Source organism: Fistularia commersonii, chromosome 2 (genome assembly GCF_037954325.1).
Source record: "Fistularia commersonii isolate RoL2024-O1a breed Wild chromosome 2, RoL_Fcom_v1.0, whole genome shotgun sequence".
Taxonomy (NCBI): domain Eukaryota; kingdom Metazoa; phylum Chordata; class Actinopteri; order Syngnathiformes; family Fistulariidae; genus Fistularia; species Fistularia commersonii.
In genome coordinates, this window is record NC_141285.1 from 4663179 (window position 1) to 4680465 (window position 17287).

General features: G+C 38.1%; 2 protein-coding genes across 3 annotated transcripts; one reads left to right on the plus strand and one right to left on the minus strand.

The window, feature by feature from the left end:
* Positions 1 to 2710: 2710 nt before the first annotated feature.
* pcgf6 (polycomb group ring finger 6) lies at positions 2711 to 8737 on the plus strand. Its single transcript, XM_086161154.1, has 11 exons — positions 2711 to 2917; positions 3089 to 3172; positions 3683 to 3782; positions 4405 to 4501; positions 4692 to 4747; positions 4847 to 4906; positions 5174 to 5291; positions 6502 to 6529; positions 6695 to 6793; positions 7771 to 7857; positions 8139 to 8737. The coding sequence occupies exons 2-11, from the start codon at positions 3098 to 3100 to the stop codon at positions 8187 to 8189; spliced, it is 771 nt and encodes a 256-aa protein (XP_086017280.1). The 5' UTR covers positions 2711 to 2917; positions 3089 to 3097; the 3' UTR covers positions 8190 to 8737.
* A 398-nt stretch (positions 8738 to 9135) lies between these two features.
* On the minus strand, positions 9136 to 15157 carry LOC147236199 (alpha-internexin-like). Of its 2 annotated transcripts, none has more exons than XM_086161169.1 (5): positions 14851 to 15157; positions 13067 to 13297; positions 12432 to 12959; positions 10034 to 10158; positions 9136 to 9903 (listed from the first exon to the last, which is right to left on the minus strand). In XM_086161169.1, the coding sequence occupies exons 1-5, from the start codon at positions 15142 to 15144 to the stop codon at positions 9693 to 9695; spliced, it is 1389 nt and encodes a 462-aa protein (XP_086017295.1). In that variant the 5' UTR covers positions 15145 to 15157; the 3' UTR covers positions 9136 to 9692. The 2 variants fall into 2 exon arrangements, with proteins under 2 accessions (XP_086017295.1, XP_086017303.1); XM_086161177.1 differs by having other exon boundaries at positions 9136 to 9907.
* Between the last annotated feature and the right edge of the window lie 2130 nt (positions 15158 to 17287).

Below are 17287 nucleotides of genomic sequence, written 5' to 3' on the forward strand. Positions count from 1 at the left end.
CTCAGATTGGTTTGAAAATTCCATCTATGAATCAGTGCAATACTGTGAAAGATAGTAAAAAAGAAAATAAATGACCCAATAAACCAAATTGTGATAGTTGCTAAAAAGATACATTACAAAATCCTTTAGTAAAAAAAATTGTTCAGAGTTTATATTACATGGCTTTGACTGAGTTTGTTTGCATGTGTGTGTTTGTACAGAATGCGCTTGTGTGTCCCCTGCAATTAGTTTCCACCAAATTTGCCAGATCCGGGATGATTATTATATTTTTATGATGACTTTACCTTCTACCCCACTTACAAACTCTAATTACAAGCATCATAATGATAATTTGATCATCACTGTGCAAAAGACTTTTCATGTTTCTCTTTTGCTTTTCTTTGTATTTCCCCTTGTCTTAGATTTCGAATATTTCTAGATAAATTAGCTTATTTTTTCGCAATACAAGGGTTATTCAGAAATTTGACCATAATAGGATTTGACCATATTAGGATTTGACCATATTTCAATAAATGTGTGTTTTCCGAAGTAACCCATAAAATAGCAGGTCTGGAGGTTCATGTATATGTTTCTCTCACAATATACAGAAGACGGTTAGTCAATCATTTGACTGACCCTTATAAGCCTCTTGAAAATCGATAAATCCTATTTACTGGTTGGCAGCTTCATTTTCTCAATTTGTGACCCAATGATATAGAGTATGAACATGATAAAAGTGTTTATTTTATTTTATTTAGTTACATTTTAGTATGCTTGAAATTAAATTAAATTAAATTAAATTTTTGGTCTTTTTTAATCACTATTTCCAAAATGAATGCAAATTTGTATTTAGTTCACATATCACTAATATGACCTCCAGGGAATTCATTTTGGAAAATAGAAATGTACTTCTTGCCTTGGGAATTTGTGCAGGGAGGCCTCATTCTGTCTTAATTGGATCCAGAGCAGATGCTAACTTTCCGCCTCCTTGCATCAGTAAGAAATAGATGATAGAGAAAATATAACTGATACTTTAAAGTTGCTGTTATTCGTCACATTTGGTGCCCTGCTGGTGCCCTCAGCTTTGCACTCAAAACCATATATGGATAAATTGGCACAGGAGATGAATGTGAAGTCTTACTGTAGGGGGAAAGACACTGATCCTGACGATACATGATATCTGTACCATCTTTTGGCTTAATGTCACTTCCTGTCACTCAGAACATTTCTGTTACAACCATCTGTGCATGAAACAAACACAAGTGGAAGAGTGGCACAGCTGGTGCTACAGTTTCTTTTTTTTTTTTTTTAATCTCCACAATTTTACAAAAGTTCAATTGCAGGAAGCTGGCTCTTGAAAAAAAGAAATAGAAAAATGATTTTGCAAAGAAGTGCAGAAAATTAGCCAAATATGATAAAACTAAAATAAATAATTACTTTTCAAAAAGTACATATAAAGGGGCTCAAATTGTGTTGAATTACTCAAAATATTAAGGAAAAAAACTCATAAATGAAGATCAAAATCCCCCCCAAAATATCAAGGAGTGGTCAATGAAAGGAAAAAATATATATATTTCAACATTTTACTTGTAATCTATTCCATTCACAAACAAGAAATCACCAATGAAATCAGAATCAATTTTCTGAATATCATCAACATGATTCAAAGATGGAGAATTTCATTAAACTAGGAAAAATAACTTTACAGTGATATTTTAGTGTCGGTTATTAATAGAGTACACTGAGCTTTGAAAGATTGGGACAATTATAAGTTCCAGTCTGAAAATCCTGACTTTGCCAAGCAAGTCCCTGCATCCAGCACACAATGCTCAGTCCGTGGCAGTAATATTATTACAAAGACAAGTCACAACTTAGGAATTATATTATTACTCTGAGGGCTGATAACTGCAGAGACAAATCCAGTATCACACATGTGGAGATGGTTACAAATTAAATTGCTTGTTTTTTTTTGTTTTTTTTTAGGGTGGGATAGCAAAAAAAGCCAAACCAGGAAAAAAAACAACAAATCTGTTCTTCTTCAAAATATAAGTAAAACCAGTTTGACATGTGGATCTACAGTCTGTGTTAACGATACCGTTAATATATTTAATGCTAAAAAAACTTTGATTGTGATCAGAGAATGAATGAGAACTTGGAACCACATGATTACCATTTTTGCTCTTATTTTTTCTGCCTCTTTGGCTTACACATGGGGGCTTTTAAATAATCAATAAGCATCACCTGCTCCTAAATAATAATTTTCTGTACATCTAACATTGATGTGTGTGCTTTGAGTGCCTCCTGCAGTCACATTTAACACTGCACCGGGTGTTGGTGATGACGTCACACATCTTCAAAATAAAAGCTCAAAACTCAGTACCCAATATTGTTTAAAAAGTTGCGAAACATAATATTTCTAAACATGGTTTTATCTATTTGGTTGGATTTAAACTATGGGTTCCAGACAAATACGGATCTTGGAGTTTGTCGATTAATATATCTTTATTTTAGCTGGTAACTCTTCAGGACGACCAGGTAGAGAATCGTTATTTGTTGAATTTAAATGTTCTAATATTTTTCAGGAATTTCGCTAATTGAGAATTATATACTTGGAATCAGCGAAAGGGAGTTAGCTCAGTGATTTTGATAGAAATAGCGTAAAGCTTTAATGAAAATTTATTCTGAAAGTTCTATACCGGAAGTCATTTTGTTTATACTGCTTGCAACACGCGCGAATATATCTGAGTCGCCGAGGAAGCGGTTATTGAAAATACAGAAGATAACAAAGTAGATAAAAGTGCATTGGAGGGTTAATTTCGAGACTCCGTGTTTCTTGACAGCTTCAGCGTTGACGACGGAACAAAAAAATATACATTTTTATGTCGTTAAGAACTCAGCTGCCCGAAGTGGACTTGGGTTTTCAGCTTACTGATAACAGGTGAGCTAATGTTAGCTGGAAAGCCAGTCAAGGCTAACTCGCTGCACGTTGACTGAAAAGCCACAACCTCGTGTTTTTAAAAGACAAGTTGTGTGTTTGAAATTTTAATATAATGCAATATTGTGCTGAAGGAGAAGAGACGTTCATTTTCGGCGTGTGTGGTTTTTGCAGCTTTCGGGAATGTCATCTCCTCCATACGGTTCTTCGAGTCATGAGGGATCCCCAAACAAAACTGGTAGCGACTCGGAGGACGAGGTATGTTTGATCATTTTAACAAATTATTTAGTTTTTGTCTGTGAAGAAAGCGTATTGATGCACTCGATTACTTTGTCTTTTTAATAACTAGGAGCTCCTCACTTAACTGACTTCATCAACACAACACATGTTGTATCAGACAAACAAATTTCGCAGGATATCAATAAAAATCCATCCTTCAATTTTTCGTTTACCCCCCTCATCACTTTAAAATCTGTAATATTAAATAGGAGATTCCATACCTTAACTTTGCAAGATGACTATTGAACTGGGTTGGTAACACTACCCAGCACATCATCATCATTTCAATCCAGACAGATGAGGTAACACTGAAATCGAAAATGTGGAGAAAAAAACTGTACTGTCTTCAGTAAATTATACAGTGATGCTAAAAGCTTAAATAGGGTGCAGAAGTATTCAAATTCTTCCACAGTTGTAGGTCTACTGTTTATGGCATAACCATATTTATTTCACTCTGGTTAACTTAGACCTTTTTTTGTTTGCCTATAGCCAAAGCTCCCCCTCAACCAGTTCTACCCATACATCCGATGCGGCCTCTGCTGCGGCTTTCTTATTGATGCCACCACCATCACAGAATGCTTGCACACGTGTGAGTTGAAACCCCCCGATTCTTGCGTCTCACTTATACTTTGATTTTGTATAAAGTTCACAACATTCTTTATAGCACTGAGTACAAAGCAGTGGTCAATGATCAATAATCAATCAATGGATCAGGCGTCCTCTTTGAAATAGCTATCCTGTTTAAGTTGTCTTCTAAAAAATTTACATGGGCTGATACATAGCTATAAATAGAAATTATTGAGAGCCATGTGGGCTTTTGTTTTGATTAGTCTGACGTGCTCTTGTGTCATGTGTGTGAACTTAAGAACCTAAAAGAACTCTTAAAAGGCGGTCTCTTTTCAAGGTTGATCATGTTACGTTACAGTGTAATGGGACTAGACCTTTTAATTTTACAAATAAAATGTTTTGATGTTACTCAGTGTTGTTTTCATCAATCCTTATCAGCCCTGTAAAACTATTCATACAGCATCAAGGGCTTAATTATGAGAAGTAATAAATTATACATTTTTTAATCCAATAATACAATTCGATAATAAATGTAGCTCAATTTGACATATTACAAGGAAAATATAATCCTGTAAGTCAAAGTGCAATGCAGGGTGATAACAAACTGTTATTTTAATAATACTTTGCTTTCTGTCTTTGCCTAGTTTGCAAAAGCTGCATTGTGAAGCACTTTTTCCACAGTAACAGATGTCCAACATGCACCATTGTGGTCCACCAGACACAGCCCCTGTATAATATCAGGTATTTGCACCTTGAAGTATTTACTGCTTGTACAATGTCATTCAATGTCAACATACATTTCCAAGGAAATTACCCTGCCTTCATTTTGTCAGTTTAACTTTAAATGTCTGAAATATTAACATGATATATTTTAAGATTGGAATTCCTCATGTCTTGATGTTCTACAATTTGTTGCAATTTCTTTTCACAGACCCGACAGACAATTGCAGGATATTGTTTATAAAATGGTCCCCTTCCTGGAGGAGAGTAAGCATACAGATTGTCATGAATATTTGATATGATCCACATGTATCATGTCTTTTATCTAATGCAGTCTAATGTTTTTTTTTCGGGTGTGTGGTTCAGGGGAAAGGGAACAAATGTGTAACTACTACAAAAAAAGAGGGCTGGAGATCCCAAAACCAGGTAAGGTAGTTTGACTTGAAAGATGTAAATAAAAGCTGTGATTTTCTTTGAGATGTGACATACAGTGTCCCTTTCTCTTGCTGGCACAATGAGATGTGAAGTGTATATTTACAGTGAAACAAATTGAGTTGACTTGACTGTGGATAGTAAAGATATTTATGCATACTATTTTTTTGAAGATACAGCCAAGAGAACCAGACTTCCTTTCTGAACATATTTCTGTTATGCTCCTCTTCCTCCTGTTTTCTCCTCTTTGCTGCGATACAGTGGCGCTCACTACCAGCCCTCCCGTTGTGGTCAAGAAGCAGAAGAAGGAATGTATTCAACAGTCTGTGTTTAATATCCCACCTGAGCTAGACGTGTCACTGCTGCTGGAGTTTGTGGGGTGAGCATCACGCTGTAGCTGAGTCAGTGCGGGCCAGAGATGGCGGTTTATTGTGCTTGCTCTCTACCAATGTTAACAGCTGGATCTGCCCGACCGTACAAATTTGGTTAGTTATTTTTGTGCCAGCCAAATAGCCTGGAGCCACTGGGCTCAAATGACATTTGTTTCATTTTCAGACATCAATAACTTGACACTTACAGAAGATTCAATATAACTCCTCTTGTACACAGTACCTTAACTCAGCACCAGTAAACACAAGGAAGGTGTGGTGCAGTACACAAGATTAAATGTTCTAAAGTAAAATGTCTGTACTTTACTTTGGTATTTGTTTCTTCAATAAGTCTTTACTCTAAATCCCGACATTCTTCACAAATACCTTCGGACTTCTAAGACACATGAGTTCAGACTTCTTGCAAGATTCACTGCATATCAAATGTAGCTACGCAAAAGACTTAAAACCATAACTCATGAGTTAAAAAAATACAACTCAGAGAATTTAACTTTCAATTTAGTGCATTCCATAGCTTGTGTTTTTGCTTAAGCACACAACTGGTACCTCAATTTTCCCCATTTTTTCCATGTGAGTGCTTGCACTTTTGCTATTACTGCTTCTAAATAGACTGTTAAATCTTCTGTCCGTCAATCCACAAGCCTCCTTTGTGTTAAGTATGATATCCCTCTTCTTTCTTTCTTTTACAAAAAAAATTCTAGACGAACGGTTGACAGCCTTTTACCATTTTTCTGAGCATCATCCACAGCTGCTGAAAGCAGTTTAAATTTCTGCCTCATGAACAGTAGGAGACCACCAAGTTTCCTGCTCACAGCTGCATGGCACACATGCGCATGCACACACACACATACACAGTAGCAGGTAGGGGAAAATGTCCTTACTCTTCATATCAATTCAAAAACCTTCAAATAAAAAGGGAGACTGTAGCTTTACTCAACACTTAATATACTTTTGCAACTGAAGTGGTTTAAAACCAAATTGCAAGTAGGGGATTCTATTTGAGGAAATTCTTATGAGTGGTTGTCTGTAATTACAAACTGGCAATCAGGTTTTCATTAAATAGGAGATTCCGCTCTTTAGCCACCAGATGGTCTCAGTGCTTTACTTTGGCTGCAGAAAAAGGGCCTAAAATTTCATCATCGCTTTTTTTATCATGATAGTCCACCAGTGCTGTCATTTATTGTCTCACTTTCTTTCCAGGGCTGAGGAGGGGATCAGCAACTACAAGGTATTGATCACAGATCTTAACTCCTTTAAATGTAAAACATTTGCTGTTCTTGATCAACATTGTCATCACATCTAAACTGTAGGCTGCATCTAGACCAGCAGATACTTTCAGATTTTAGAAAGTGGTCAACGACATAGATAGCAACTGAGATTCCTTCCTCTGCAGCCACTGGAGCGGCGATATGTGCGCGTGTCGGGTGAGGCCACCATTCGCCACGTGGAGCTGTTCATCAGGAGGAAGATGGAGCTCAGCCCCGCCTGCCAGGTGAGTCAACCTGGTGTCCAGCTAATCAGCGGTGGCAGCTTGATCCCGATCGCCACTTGGGACAGACATGGACGTCTGACGGCTGAACGAGTCTGCCATCACCGTGAGACTGACCGCAGTCACATTCCGTAGAACATCGAAAAAGAAACAGCCGAAGGGGGGGCTTGCTTCTTTCACGTAACGATTATAGTTAACTTCTAATAAAAGCGAACCAGAAGTTTTCCACAATCGAAAAGAGCAAATTCACAACAGTTAAGTCTGGCAGGCTGAGCAGACACAGGGAAGAGTGGAGTGGGATGGCTTAGACCTCTCACTTATGTTTTCACATACCATTGAGGGAAGCGCATGTATCAGCACGTCTACTGTGAGGCGTACTTTTAAAGGGTCCGCTAGTAAATTCACAAACCAGTGGGCTACTTCATTCAAAGGTGAACATGTCCCCTTCCGCACACCCAGTGACTCCCTGCTCACTGGATTCATTCTGGAAGGAAAGGAAGATGTTCACATGTTATAGTTGTGCATTTTCTTACTGCATGGATGAATTTTAGTGTGTGGCTGTGAGACGGTTTGACAGACAGATGCTCGGGTCTGTGTCGTATTTAGTAACATGCAGGTGAGGATTAGCAGCTTACGCTGATTTACTGGCTTCACTTCTGCCTGTCCCGGAGAGGACGTGGGAAGACTGTCCTGGACTTCATGTAGTAGAGATTATCGAGCAGTTCATTTTCAGTTCCTCTGTCGAACTGCCTCATTTTAATGTCTCTCTCATCTTCGAGTCTCTTCATCTTCCCTTCGGTGTGCCGTCACCCTGAAGTCCCGTTCATGTTCAATGTCGCGCTCAAAAAGAGGGTTTAATTTACACTGGATCCAAAAGACAGTTCAAGCAAATCCCGCGTTGCTGAATGTGAAACTTGGGTTTGCCTTGTCGTTCCCGGATAGCCGAGACATCTCTTGATTCTATCCCCGTACGTCTGCAGGTAGACGTGGTTTGTGGCGACAGTCTCCTGGATCACTATCGCTCACTCAAAGACATTCAGAACTCTGTGGGTGAAGAGGCCCTGCAGGTACACGGCAATATACACACAAACACTCTCACTCATTGTATGAATTAGTTCTGATTTCTAAAGAATTTTGAGGTTGTTTGCGTAAAGCTTCATTAAAACAGGAAAAAAACAAACAAACAAATGTGCTTTTTTCCGAACTGCCTGAAAGAATGAAAGAGTATTTCCATAAGGTTTAAGGCACTTTATGTAATATTACTCCAATAATAATGATGATTAATATAATAATGATAATTATTTTTTTCTCGATGCATTATTCAAAAGGATGTGTGGTTTGTTTCCAGGACGGCCTGCTGGTGCTTCACTTCGGATTGGTCCTGCCCACCCAGCCGTGAGCACAAAGACAGATTTGGCATCAGTTTATTTGCTAATAAACAATGGATTTTAATGTAAAGGAGGGATTTCTGAGTTAAAGACGTGTCAGGACACCTGCGACGCCTTTCAGGTGTCAGTTTCTCATGTTCATTGTCTTGTATCCAGGATTGTTTCCTCTAAGGGACTTGGTTAATTTATTATTTTACGACAGTGCGATGGTTTCTCCTCTCACGTTGTTTTCTCATATAAGTGACACGATGTGGATGATTTTGTCATCTTCTCCATTACTTCTCTGACCGTATCAGTCCCGGGTTGCCGTCGTTTACCTTTTGTGGAGCTTTGAGAGTCCGTTTTACTCTCCTGTTATTTCATTTTTATTTATCTCAAGGGCTTGACACAAAACACAACCACTGCACAGGTCTGTTAGTGTCGAGCATGTATCTGTTGTAATAAAAAAACCTGTTTACTTTTCTGCTGGTTTGAAATGACAGCAAACTAAAACTGCTGAGCCAATTTATATATATATATATAGGTGCCTTTTTTTTTAAAGAACATGTTTTTGGTACAATAAAGCAGGTACACAAAGTTTTTGAGTTCTGTGCTGTTTGATATGAAACACCTTATTTACTTTTATGAATTTAGAATAAGTTTGGCAATTGAATTGAGCAATGCTTTCCATTCATTTATAAATATAACATAAATCCATTTAAATTGAGGGTGGCGCTAAGCACAATGGTGCTAATGGTAGCAGTAACACAAACTGTGAGGAGGAACTGGTGGTAAAGCTGTTGTTTTGGGTCAAATGCTTGGAATAACTTTCCCGGCAGATCAAGTTTGTCATCCCAGGAAGAAGCTTTGAAAAATATTTGTTGTTGAGTAGAAACTTTGAAGCTTCTGTGTGTCGAATTCACTTGTCCTTAAATGACCTCCAACCTCTCAAAAAAGCAAAAAGACAAGACCACTGGTCAATCATTTTTATTTATCTTAGCATCAATTCAAACAATGAGCCGTGAGTTGAACTATGTAACACAAACATTCATTTGGACTTGTTTTCATAAATTCATGCTATAGTTACTCTTTTCATTTTAATCACTGCAAACCTGCGCTCTTACAGTCTTACTAACAAAACATTTACTCTTTCTTATGTTCTCAAAGTGTTTAAAACTGCCTGAATATGCAATCTCACACACAATAGATGCCAGATATGTACATTTGTTCTGGAAAATCTATAATGTGTATTTAGGAAGACTGCAAATAATCACTTTTCAACTCAGGTTTCTGCTTCGACATATCTCGTATTTCACGTCGGCAATTTATCTTCCCGTGGGAAACACTTTGATGACACTTTAGAGTCCGAACAACTAAATATTTCAGACTTTTGCACAGACTACTCCATTCCAAATTCATTTGGCTGCTCTGAGAAGAAAATGACAATATTCTCCATGAGTTTCAGTGTTGCTCTTTAAAATCTACCAATAGTGATGAACCCACTGGGTCAACACACACATACGGAAGCATACACGCTACAACTCCCTCTTTTTCCCGGCCTCCTCAGTTGTTGGAGTTGATGTCCGCCTCGTCCTTCTCCTCCTCCTTGAAGCTTTCCTTGCCGGCTCCGTCTTTGTCTCGCTGGCCTCCTCTGGAGGCGCCAACTCGGGTTCGAGGCTGGTAGCTGAGTCCGGCGTTGCTGAAGGAGATCCCTGAGTTAAAGTGAGTCTCCTCTCCCTCCAGCAGCTTCCTTGTGGGATGAAAGGAAATAGATCTCAGGCAGAGCGTGCGTAAACACACAGAGTTGGACACGACCCACAGCTATGAAATGACCCTCCATGCCCTTTGAATGGCTCTCTCCTCATCCTCTCAGCACCTGTAAGCCGCTATCTCGATGTCCAGAGCCATCTTGACGTTAAGCAGGTCCTGATATTCTCTCAGATGCTGCGCCATCTCGCCTTTCAGGTTCCTCAGCTCTGTATCCAAATGACCAATCGTGTCCTGACGAGACAAGACAGGCATGAAACATATCCGTTTAATACCTAACAGTTTTAGTAAAGAAAGCTCTCTATATTGTGCTTTATAGTGTTGTTCTTTTTTTAAAGTAATAAAACAACCTTATAATGGATTACAAAGCTTTACCTTCCGTAAAAAGCTTGCGGAAGCAGATGGACGCGAGTATCCGATTTAGCTTGACGGGAGTTAATCTGATCTAGGTGTGCGGGGTCAGCTCCATAAGAACGCCCTACGAACAGGCTCGCAGACTAGTTCATGAAAGTTTCAGCATTTAGGAAAATATATTAAAAAATTTATTTATATTGATGACCAAGTGGGAGAGTGACAAATATCATGTCTTTGACCTTGAGGATTTTTTTTCTGCATCATCAGGACTAAATGTTAAACTGTGAGTGGAGCCATTAAGAGATCTGAAAAATGGAAATAATAAATTATTGGGGAATGTTGTTCTCAGTTACCGTGTTCGAAAAAGAAACAACTTTATATAATACATATAATATATATATTGCATTGCAGGACTTTCTTTCCACTTATTTTGTGAAATGCCTGCTGGTTAGATCGAGGGTGAAAAAAAAGAGGTTTGTTTTAAACATATTACAGAGTTTGCAACTTTTGCTTTGCTTGAATAAAATTAAGAAAGCCCTTGATTTCTATGACCCCGCCAGTTTCTCCCGGCCAACGGTTTTACTCCCGCTGTGACACAGTTGAAAAGGAACTTGACCCTGAGATCAGCTCGCTTCCAATCGCATTATTCTGCAAAGTTGTAGCTGGTAATGACCTCCACATCCTCTGTGGAGTCCTACTTCACACAGAGCAAGTTACTGCATGTGGTTTAAATGACAGTTAAGATACTCTTTGAATTTCAACCGGTTCTCAAAAAACAGAATATTTTTGTTATGTGTTTCTGTGCTATAAATGTGTAATAGCATTGTTGTATGCAATAAAGTGCTGGAGTTATTTCTTACTCATCTAGGGAAATACCAAAAATAAGGACTTATGTCACCTTAAACCTTAACATATAAACCCTACACTTCATGTTAGCTATAGAGATTTGGGTTGGTGTTTTGCTACTTTTTTACTGCACCACTTTTTATTGATTTAAAAAATTAAATAAACCACAGGTGTGTATTAAAATGCTCTATCTTGTGTCATGTAGGACACAGTCAAGGACCAAAGTGTCCTGTGATTTTAAGAATAGCATTGAAAAAGTTGAAATACTTGAATATATTTGAAATAATGTGCATTCAGATCTAACACTGATATGTAATGTTTCCATATTCTTTCCCTGGAATGACTTCCAAAGTCAACTTATAAGGAAATATTAGCCGTCTTTTCTCCATCCCTGTTTTAAACTTCACCAAACACCAATCCAGGCAGTGGTTTAATGGATTATGAGTCCTCTAAATGACAGAGCTAGTGAGTAACAGTCACGAATAAACGACTGCATCCCTAGAAATCCACAGTATCTTATAAAAAAAAACATGGTATCCTGTATAGTAATGCAAAGACAAAGGCAAATTTGTACTTAAGACCTTAAGACACTTTATAGCCTTGACTTGTTACTTTGACACTTTATAGTTTTATTTGTATTTCTTATTCTGTTATACAATTCTGTTTATACAATTTCCTACTATTGTTTGTTATTGTTATATTTTACTTAAAACTCTGGCACAACAATTTCCTTTGGGATAAATAAAGTTATTCTTATTCTTATTCTTATTCTTATTCTTATTCTTATTCTTATTCTTATTCTTATTCTCATTCTCATTCTTATTCTTATTCTTATTCTTATTCTTATTCTTACTCCCAGACCACTGCTGAAGGGCATTTCAATCAGCCAAAACATTGCTACTGTGACAAGAGTATGTTTTATAGTGTTCCTGTGGCAACTGTGACACCATTATAAAAACACTGAAATAACTTTTGTTCACCTGCAGTATGTTGGGCAATGACCAAAAAAAAAAAATAGAAAATGCTTACAAAAAAATTGCAACTGGCAATATTGATCCTGATATCTGATCAGCACAGACACCCCCAATCTAAAATTACAGGCGTGACCATGGTAATAGACATTTCATTTTGAGCTCGTAGGAGCGTAATAGTGGTTAAAAAACTTTGCTTATGTTTTTTTTTATCATGTTAAACATTTGTCATATCAGATAACCAAAATATGCAAAAAATTATCTTTTTCATGTAAATTACTAGACTATAGAAAATGGACTTTTAAGGTTTTACAGCCCCGATCGGCCAGCGCTTGCCTGCATGGCTGTGACCTCGGCATTGTGGGAGTCCTCCATCTCTGTGATCTGCCTCTCCAGGGACTCGTTGGCTCCCCTCAGGGTCTCGATTTCGATGGTCTTGGCCTGCAGCTGCCTCCTAAACTCATTGATCTCCTCCCGGCTGGCCCTCATGGCCTCGTTGCTCCTGGTGGCCTGTTCGCTCAGGCTGGCAAACTTGCTCTTGTACCATTCCTCGGCCGACTGCAGGTTCTTGGAGGCGATGGACTCGTACTGGTTGCGGATCTCCTTCAGCGCCGATGTGAGGTCGGGCTTGGCGAGTTCCATTTCCACCGAAACTTGCTGCGCCTCCATCATGCTGCTCAGCTCGTGGATTTCCTCATCGTGCACTTTCTTCAGGAAGGAAATTTCGTCCATCAGCGACTCCACGCGGCGCTCCAGGTCCAAACGAACCGCGGTAGCGTCGTCCACATCCTTCCTGAAGGCCCTCAAGGCCTGCTCTGCTTCCTCCCGCATCCTCACCTCCTCCTCGTACTTTACACTGAGTTTCTGTAATTATGAACCATGAGAGGTGACGTTGGCGTTTCAATCCCACTCTTCTCAATCTGTCGGGTCCTTTCAAAATTTCAAATTTCAAATATTAGAAGCTCCCTTACCTGCAGCTCTTCCTCTAGGTTGTTCCTCTCGATCAGCACGTGGCTCTTGTCCCTGTTCAGTTCCTCCACCTGTGACCTCAGGTCCCTCATCTCGTGCTCGTAGAGCAGGGCCAGGCGCGATGGCTCGCTCTGCTTCTGCCGTAGCGACACCAGCTCCGTCTCCAGCACCTTATTCTGCTGCTCCAGGTGCCGCACTTTATCGATGAACATTGCGAAGCGATCGTTAAGGCCCTGTGTGACAGGAAAGTGGGGACGGGAGTGTCAAAGAAGCTGGGAAACGTTAGGAAGCAAGGCAGCGTCTGTTGAGCCACTTAAAGCTAAAGTAAGTGATGTAAGCTCGATTTAGGATCCATCCTGAATGCACCGGCGGGGTTTTATATATTCATAAAAATACTACGAGCCTAGTGGAGGTCAGGCTCAGCTACTACAAAATGTGATTTTAAAATTTTACATTGAGATATTCCTAAACTGTCATTTATTTTTTTGTATCTTCTAACCCCCCAAAAAATGCTTTGTTTTTGTTCCGTCTGCAGCTCCAAAGCAATGAAAGCTAAATGACCAGCCGCAAATTACATTATCTGAAATGAAAATGGCAAATCACAATGCAAATTTTTCTCCATCTGTTATATTTCCGGTTTATGCTATGAAAATAACAGCGCTTGAAGTGTATTATCGTTCACCGATGTGAAAAAATGGTCACAAAATACAAAGATCGAATCCAGGTCCATGGAAAAATGGAAGACCAAACAGTCTGGTTACTGTTTGAAAGTAAGAAGATAAAAATATTTTGAGCTTCAATACTGCAAAGGTGTCCCTCGGACACCTATTTAAACTGTCGATTTAAACTGTTTAAACCAGACCTGGGCATTTTACGGCTTACGGGCCCCATTTTGCTTTTTTATCCGGCCCACCAAACAATTTTCTTCAAGCGTTTTCAATTCATATTGAATGTAGAAACTCCTTATTTTTTTCCTTTTGTATGAATGATTACATACAAAACATTTATATGATCATGAATTTTTTAAAAATTGAAATAAAATGCCAAAAACTTCAAATATTTAAATTGCAATTTTCATTTTGTTCTATTTACATCATACCTAGTTGGCATAAAAATTAAATGAGAAATGTGGTCCGCCAGCCAAAATAATTACCCACGCCTGGTTTAAACTGATATTAGTCTATCAATTTTGCAGACTAATATTATATTTTATAGAGACCAGTGATTTCTCAAAAGGGATTCATAATGTGTAAAATAATACCAATAATAATAATAATAATATTGTTATAATGATACTACTACTACTATAATAATAATAATAATAATAACAACAAAACAATAATAATAAATAAATAAATAAATAATCATAATAATAATTATTATGATAATTGTAACGACAAGGAGATAAAACACAAACTGGCCATGTTGTACAATGAGAACAGACTTTTTTTAAAGTCTTTGTTAGAGTTTGGTTTAAACTAACTTTCAAATAATGCATCGGATCCAAAGGTCCAGCACCGCTCAGGTTCCAATTCTTCCGACTGCTGCCTTTGAGAACTGATATCTTGGAAGAAGTTATGGAGAGGCTTTTCCAAAATAAGAAGAATAAACAGAGCTTCCACAAATAAGACTGGTTTTATTTTAAAACTCAGTTCTAAATCTGGACCTCTTAATCTCAAATTTTTCTTCATGAACCAATTCCAGATTAAAGCTTTACAAAACAAAGACTAAATCCCAGATCTTAATTCTTTAAAATCGCAGCACCCAAACCTCTCATACCACCGACCTGCAGTTGCTCTTTCTCGTTGGTTCGGATGACTTTGAGTTCATTGTTGGTTACGGAGGTCTGGGTCAAATCCAGGGAGTCTGTAGTCACAAGAGAGAAAGATGCGGGGGAGCGGCCCCCGCGTCTATACAGGGCAAGGGACGCGCTGCTGTTGCGGGACGCGGCCATGGAGCGGGGAACCGGGGAGCCCCGGGGCCCCGTGCCGCTTACGCGGGATGTCGATACCGGGATACGGGGAGAATCCCCGAAAATCCTCCGGTAGGAGGACGAGGTGTAGCGGTCACCGTAGCTCATCTCCACCGGTGAGTCTTGGCTGGAAGTGAGGCGCTTAACGGAGCTTTGCGGCGGCTTATAGGGCGCAGCGCTGCGGCTGGAGCGAACCATTTTACGCACGGCGGTGTGCGCTTTTCCCTTCCTTTTACGCAGCGAGCTTTGCAGTTTTTTATGTGGTGGTCAAAGTCAAGATAGATTTATTAATTACTTATAGTTTCTGCAGATTCTTGAGTCATTTGCCCCCCCACACACACACGCATATATATATACATAAACACAATGGAATCGTCCTGGGGAATGTCACCTCTGTAATGCGTCGTGACCTTCATTTTTCCAGTTAGCAGGAGTTCCCGAGTGCAACACGGGCTCGAACTTCAAGAAAATTGGAAAATAAACTGTAAATTAGCAAATTAATTTCAAAATGACACGCTCTGCAGTTAGAATTGGACATGATTTTTGCAGAAAAATTAATCAATTTGATCTAAAAAAAATGCCTGCTCACACTGACATGTCCCTTCTTAATAAGAATAAGAATAAGAATAAGAATAAGAATAAGAATAAGAATAAGAATAAGAATAAGAATAAGAATAAGAATAAGAATAAGAATAAGAATAACTGTATTTTTCCTGAAGAAAATTGTTGTGTCAGAGTTTCAAGTTAAACATAACAATAATAAATAATAGTAGGAAAAAAAAAATCTTAACTAAATTATTACTAAAGCAAGCAGAAGTAAATAGAAAAAAAAAAGTGGAAAATGTAGGAAAAAGAGACACTAAGGTGAGCAGAAACTCTGGCAGGCAGCTGCCCGCGACAGCGCCGGAAGGATGGAAGTTAATTTCTGGAGGAGTCGACTTTTAAACATAAACTCTAAAAAGAAGATTTGCGAGGTCACAAATCCTGCTTCTTATTTGAGTCAGGCTCAGATTTATTTTCAGTAATTAATTTATTCATTCATTATCTATACCGCTTATCATGCACCCAGAGTTGTGGGGATGCTGAAGCCATTTGAATGTCTGGGAAATTTAAGGTCTCCAGTTGATGTACAGCATGTTTTTGGACTGTGGGGAAGAAACTAAAGAACTCGGAGGAAACCCACACAGAAACAGGGAGAGCCTGCAAACTCCACACAGAAATCCCTCCCATCAAAATGGAAACAGGGACCTTCTTGCTATGTTGCCACCCCTCAAAGTATTTTTTTAAATGTGTATTTAAACTGCCACATCACTCCTGTCACTCCCAGTTCAGTTCCGTATTAAATTAAAAAAATAATTAAAAAAAAAAAAAAAAAAAAAATATATATATATATATATATATATATATAAATATATTTTAATTATTATTTTTTAATTATTTTTTATTATATATATATATATATAGCTCGAAAAAATAAAGGGAACACTTAAACAACACAATGTAACTCTAAGTCAATCGCACTCCTGAGAAATCAAACTGTCCGCTTTGGAATCAAAACTGATTCACTTTGATTTGTTTTAAGGGCATTACATCATACTTGGATCAGCCTGTAGTGTGTTTTTCTACTTAAATTTTGAGTGTGACTCCAAAGCCAGACCTCCACGGGTTAATAAATATGATTTTCATTGATAATTTTTGTGTGATTTTGTTGTCAGTACATTAAACTATGTAAAGAAGAAAGTATTTAATAAGAGTATTTCATTCATTCAGATCTAGGATGTGTTATTTTAGTATTTCCTTAATTTTTTTTTAGCAGTGTATACATACACACACATACATATTAATTTATTTACATCGATACTTTTTATTTTCATTTTATTTTTTAATTAACTTTTTAACCACTTTGTCACTTTTATTGTTCTTATTTTTATTGATTCTTTTCAATCTGTATTTATTGTATATATATATATTTGTGTACATTGTCCTTGAGTGTTGCGTGAGGCGTCTTAAATAGAATGTATTATTATCATTAAAAAATGGCCCTCTGCTGAATGATGAGTACCTTAGAATAAACCTGGCTGAATGGGTACGACGTGAAAACATTGGGGATCTGACTCTTCATATATTGTCGGTAGTGGACATTATGTATGTTTTGTTTACTCAAACCAATGGCTTCACATTGGCCAGTAACTTTAGCAAGGAAACATCTTCCATAATAAAACACCACCTCAATAATCATCCATCCATCCAT

Coding starts and splice junctions, on each gene's coding strand:
- pcgf6 (XM_086161154.1), top strand. CDS start 3,098: ATGTCATCTCCTCCATACGGTTCTTCGAGTCATGAGGGATCCCCAAAC. Junction 3,783..4,404: donor CACAGAATGCTTGCACACGT/GTGAGTTGAAAC, acceptor GTCTTTGCCTAG/TTTGCAAAAGCTGCATTGTG. Junction 4,748..4,846: donor GGTCCCCTTCCTGGAGGAGA/GTAAGCATACAG, acceptor TGTGTGGTTCAG/GGGAAAGGGAACAAATGTGT.
- LOC147236199 (XM_086161169.1), bottom strand. CDS start 15,144: ATGAGCTACGGTGACCGCTACACCTCGTCCTCCTACCGGAGGATTTTC. Junction 13,298..14,850: donor ACGAGAAAGAGCAACTGCAG/GTCGGTGGTATG, acceptor CCTGTCACACAG/GGCCTTAACGATCGCTTCGC. Junction 10,159..12,431: donor CCGAGGTCACAGCCATGCAG/GCAAGCGCTGGC, acceptor TTGTCTCGTCAG/GACACGATTGGTCATTTGGA.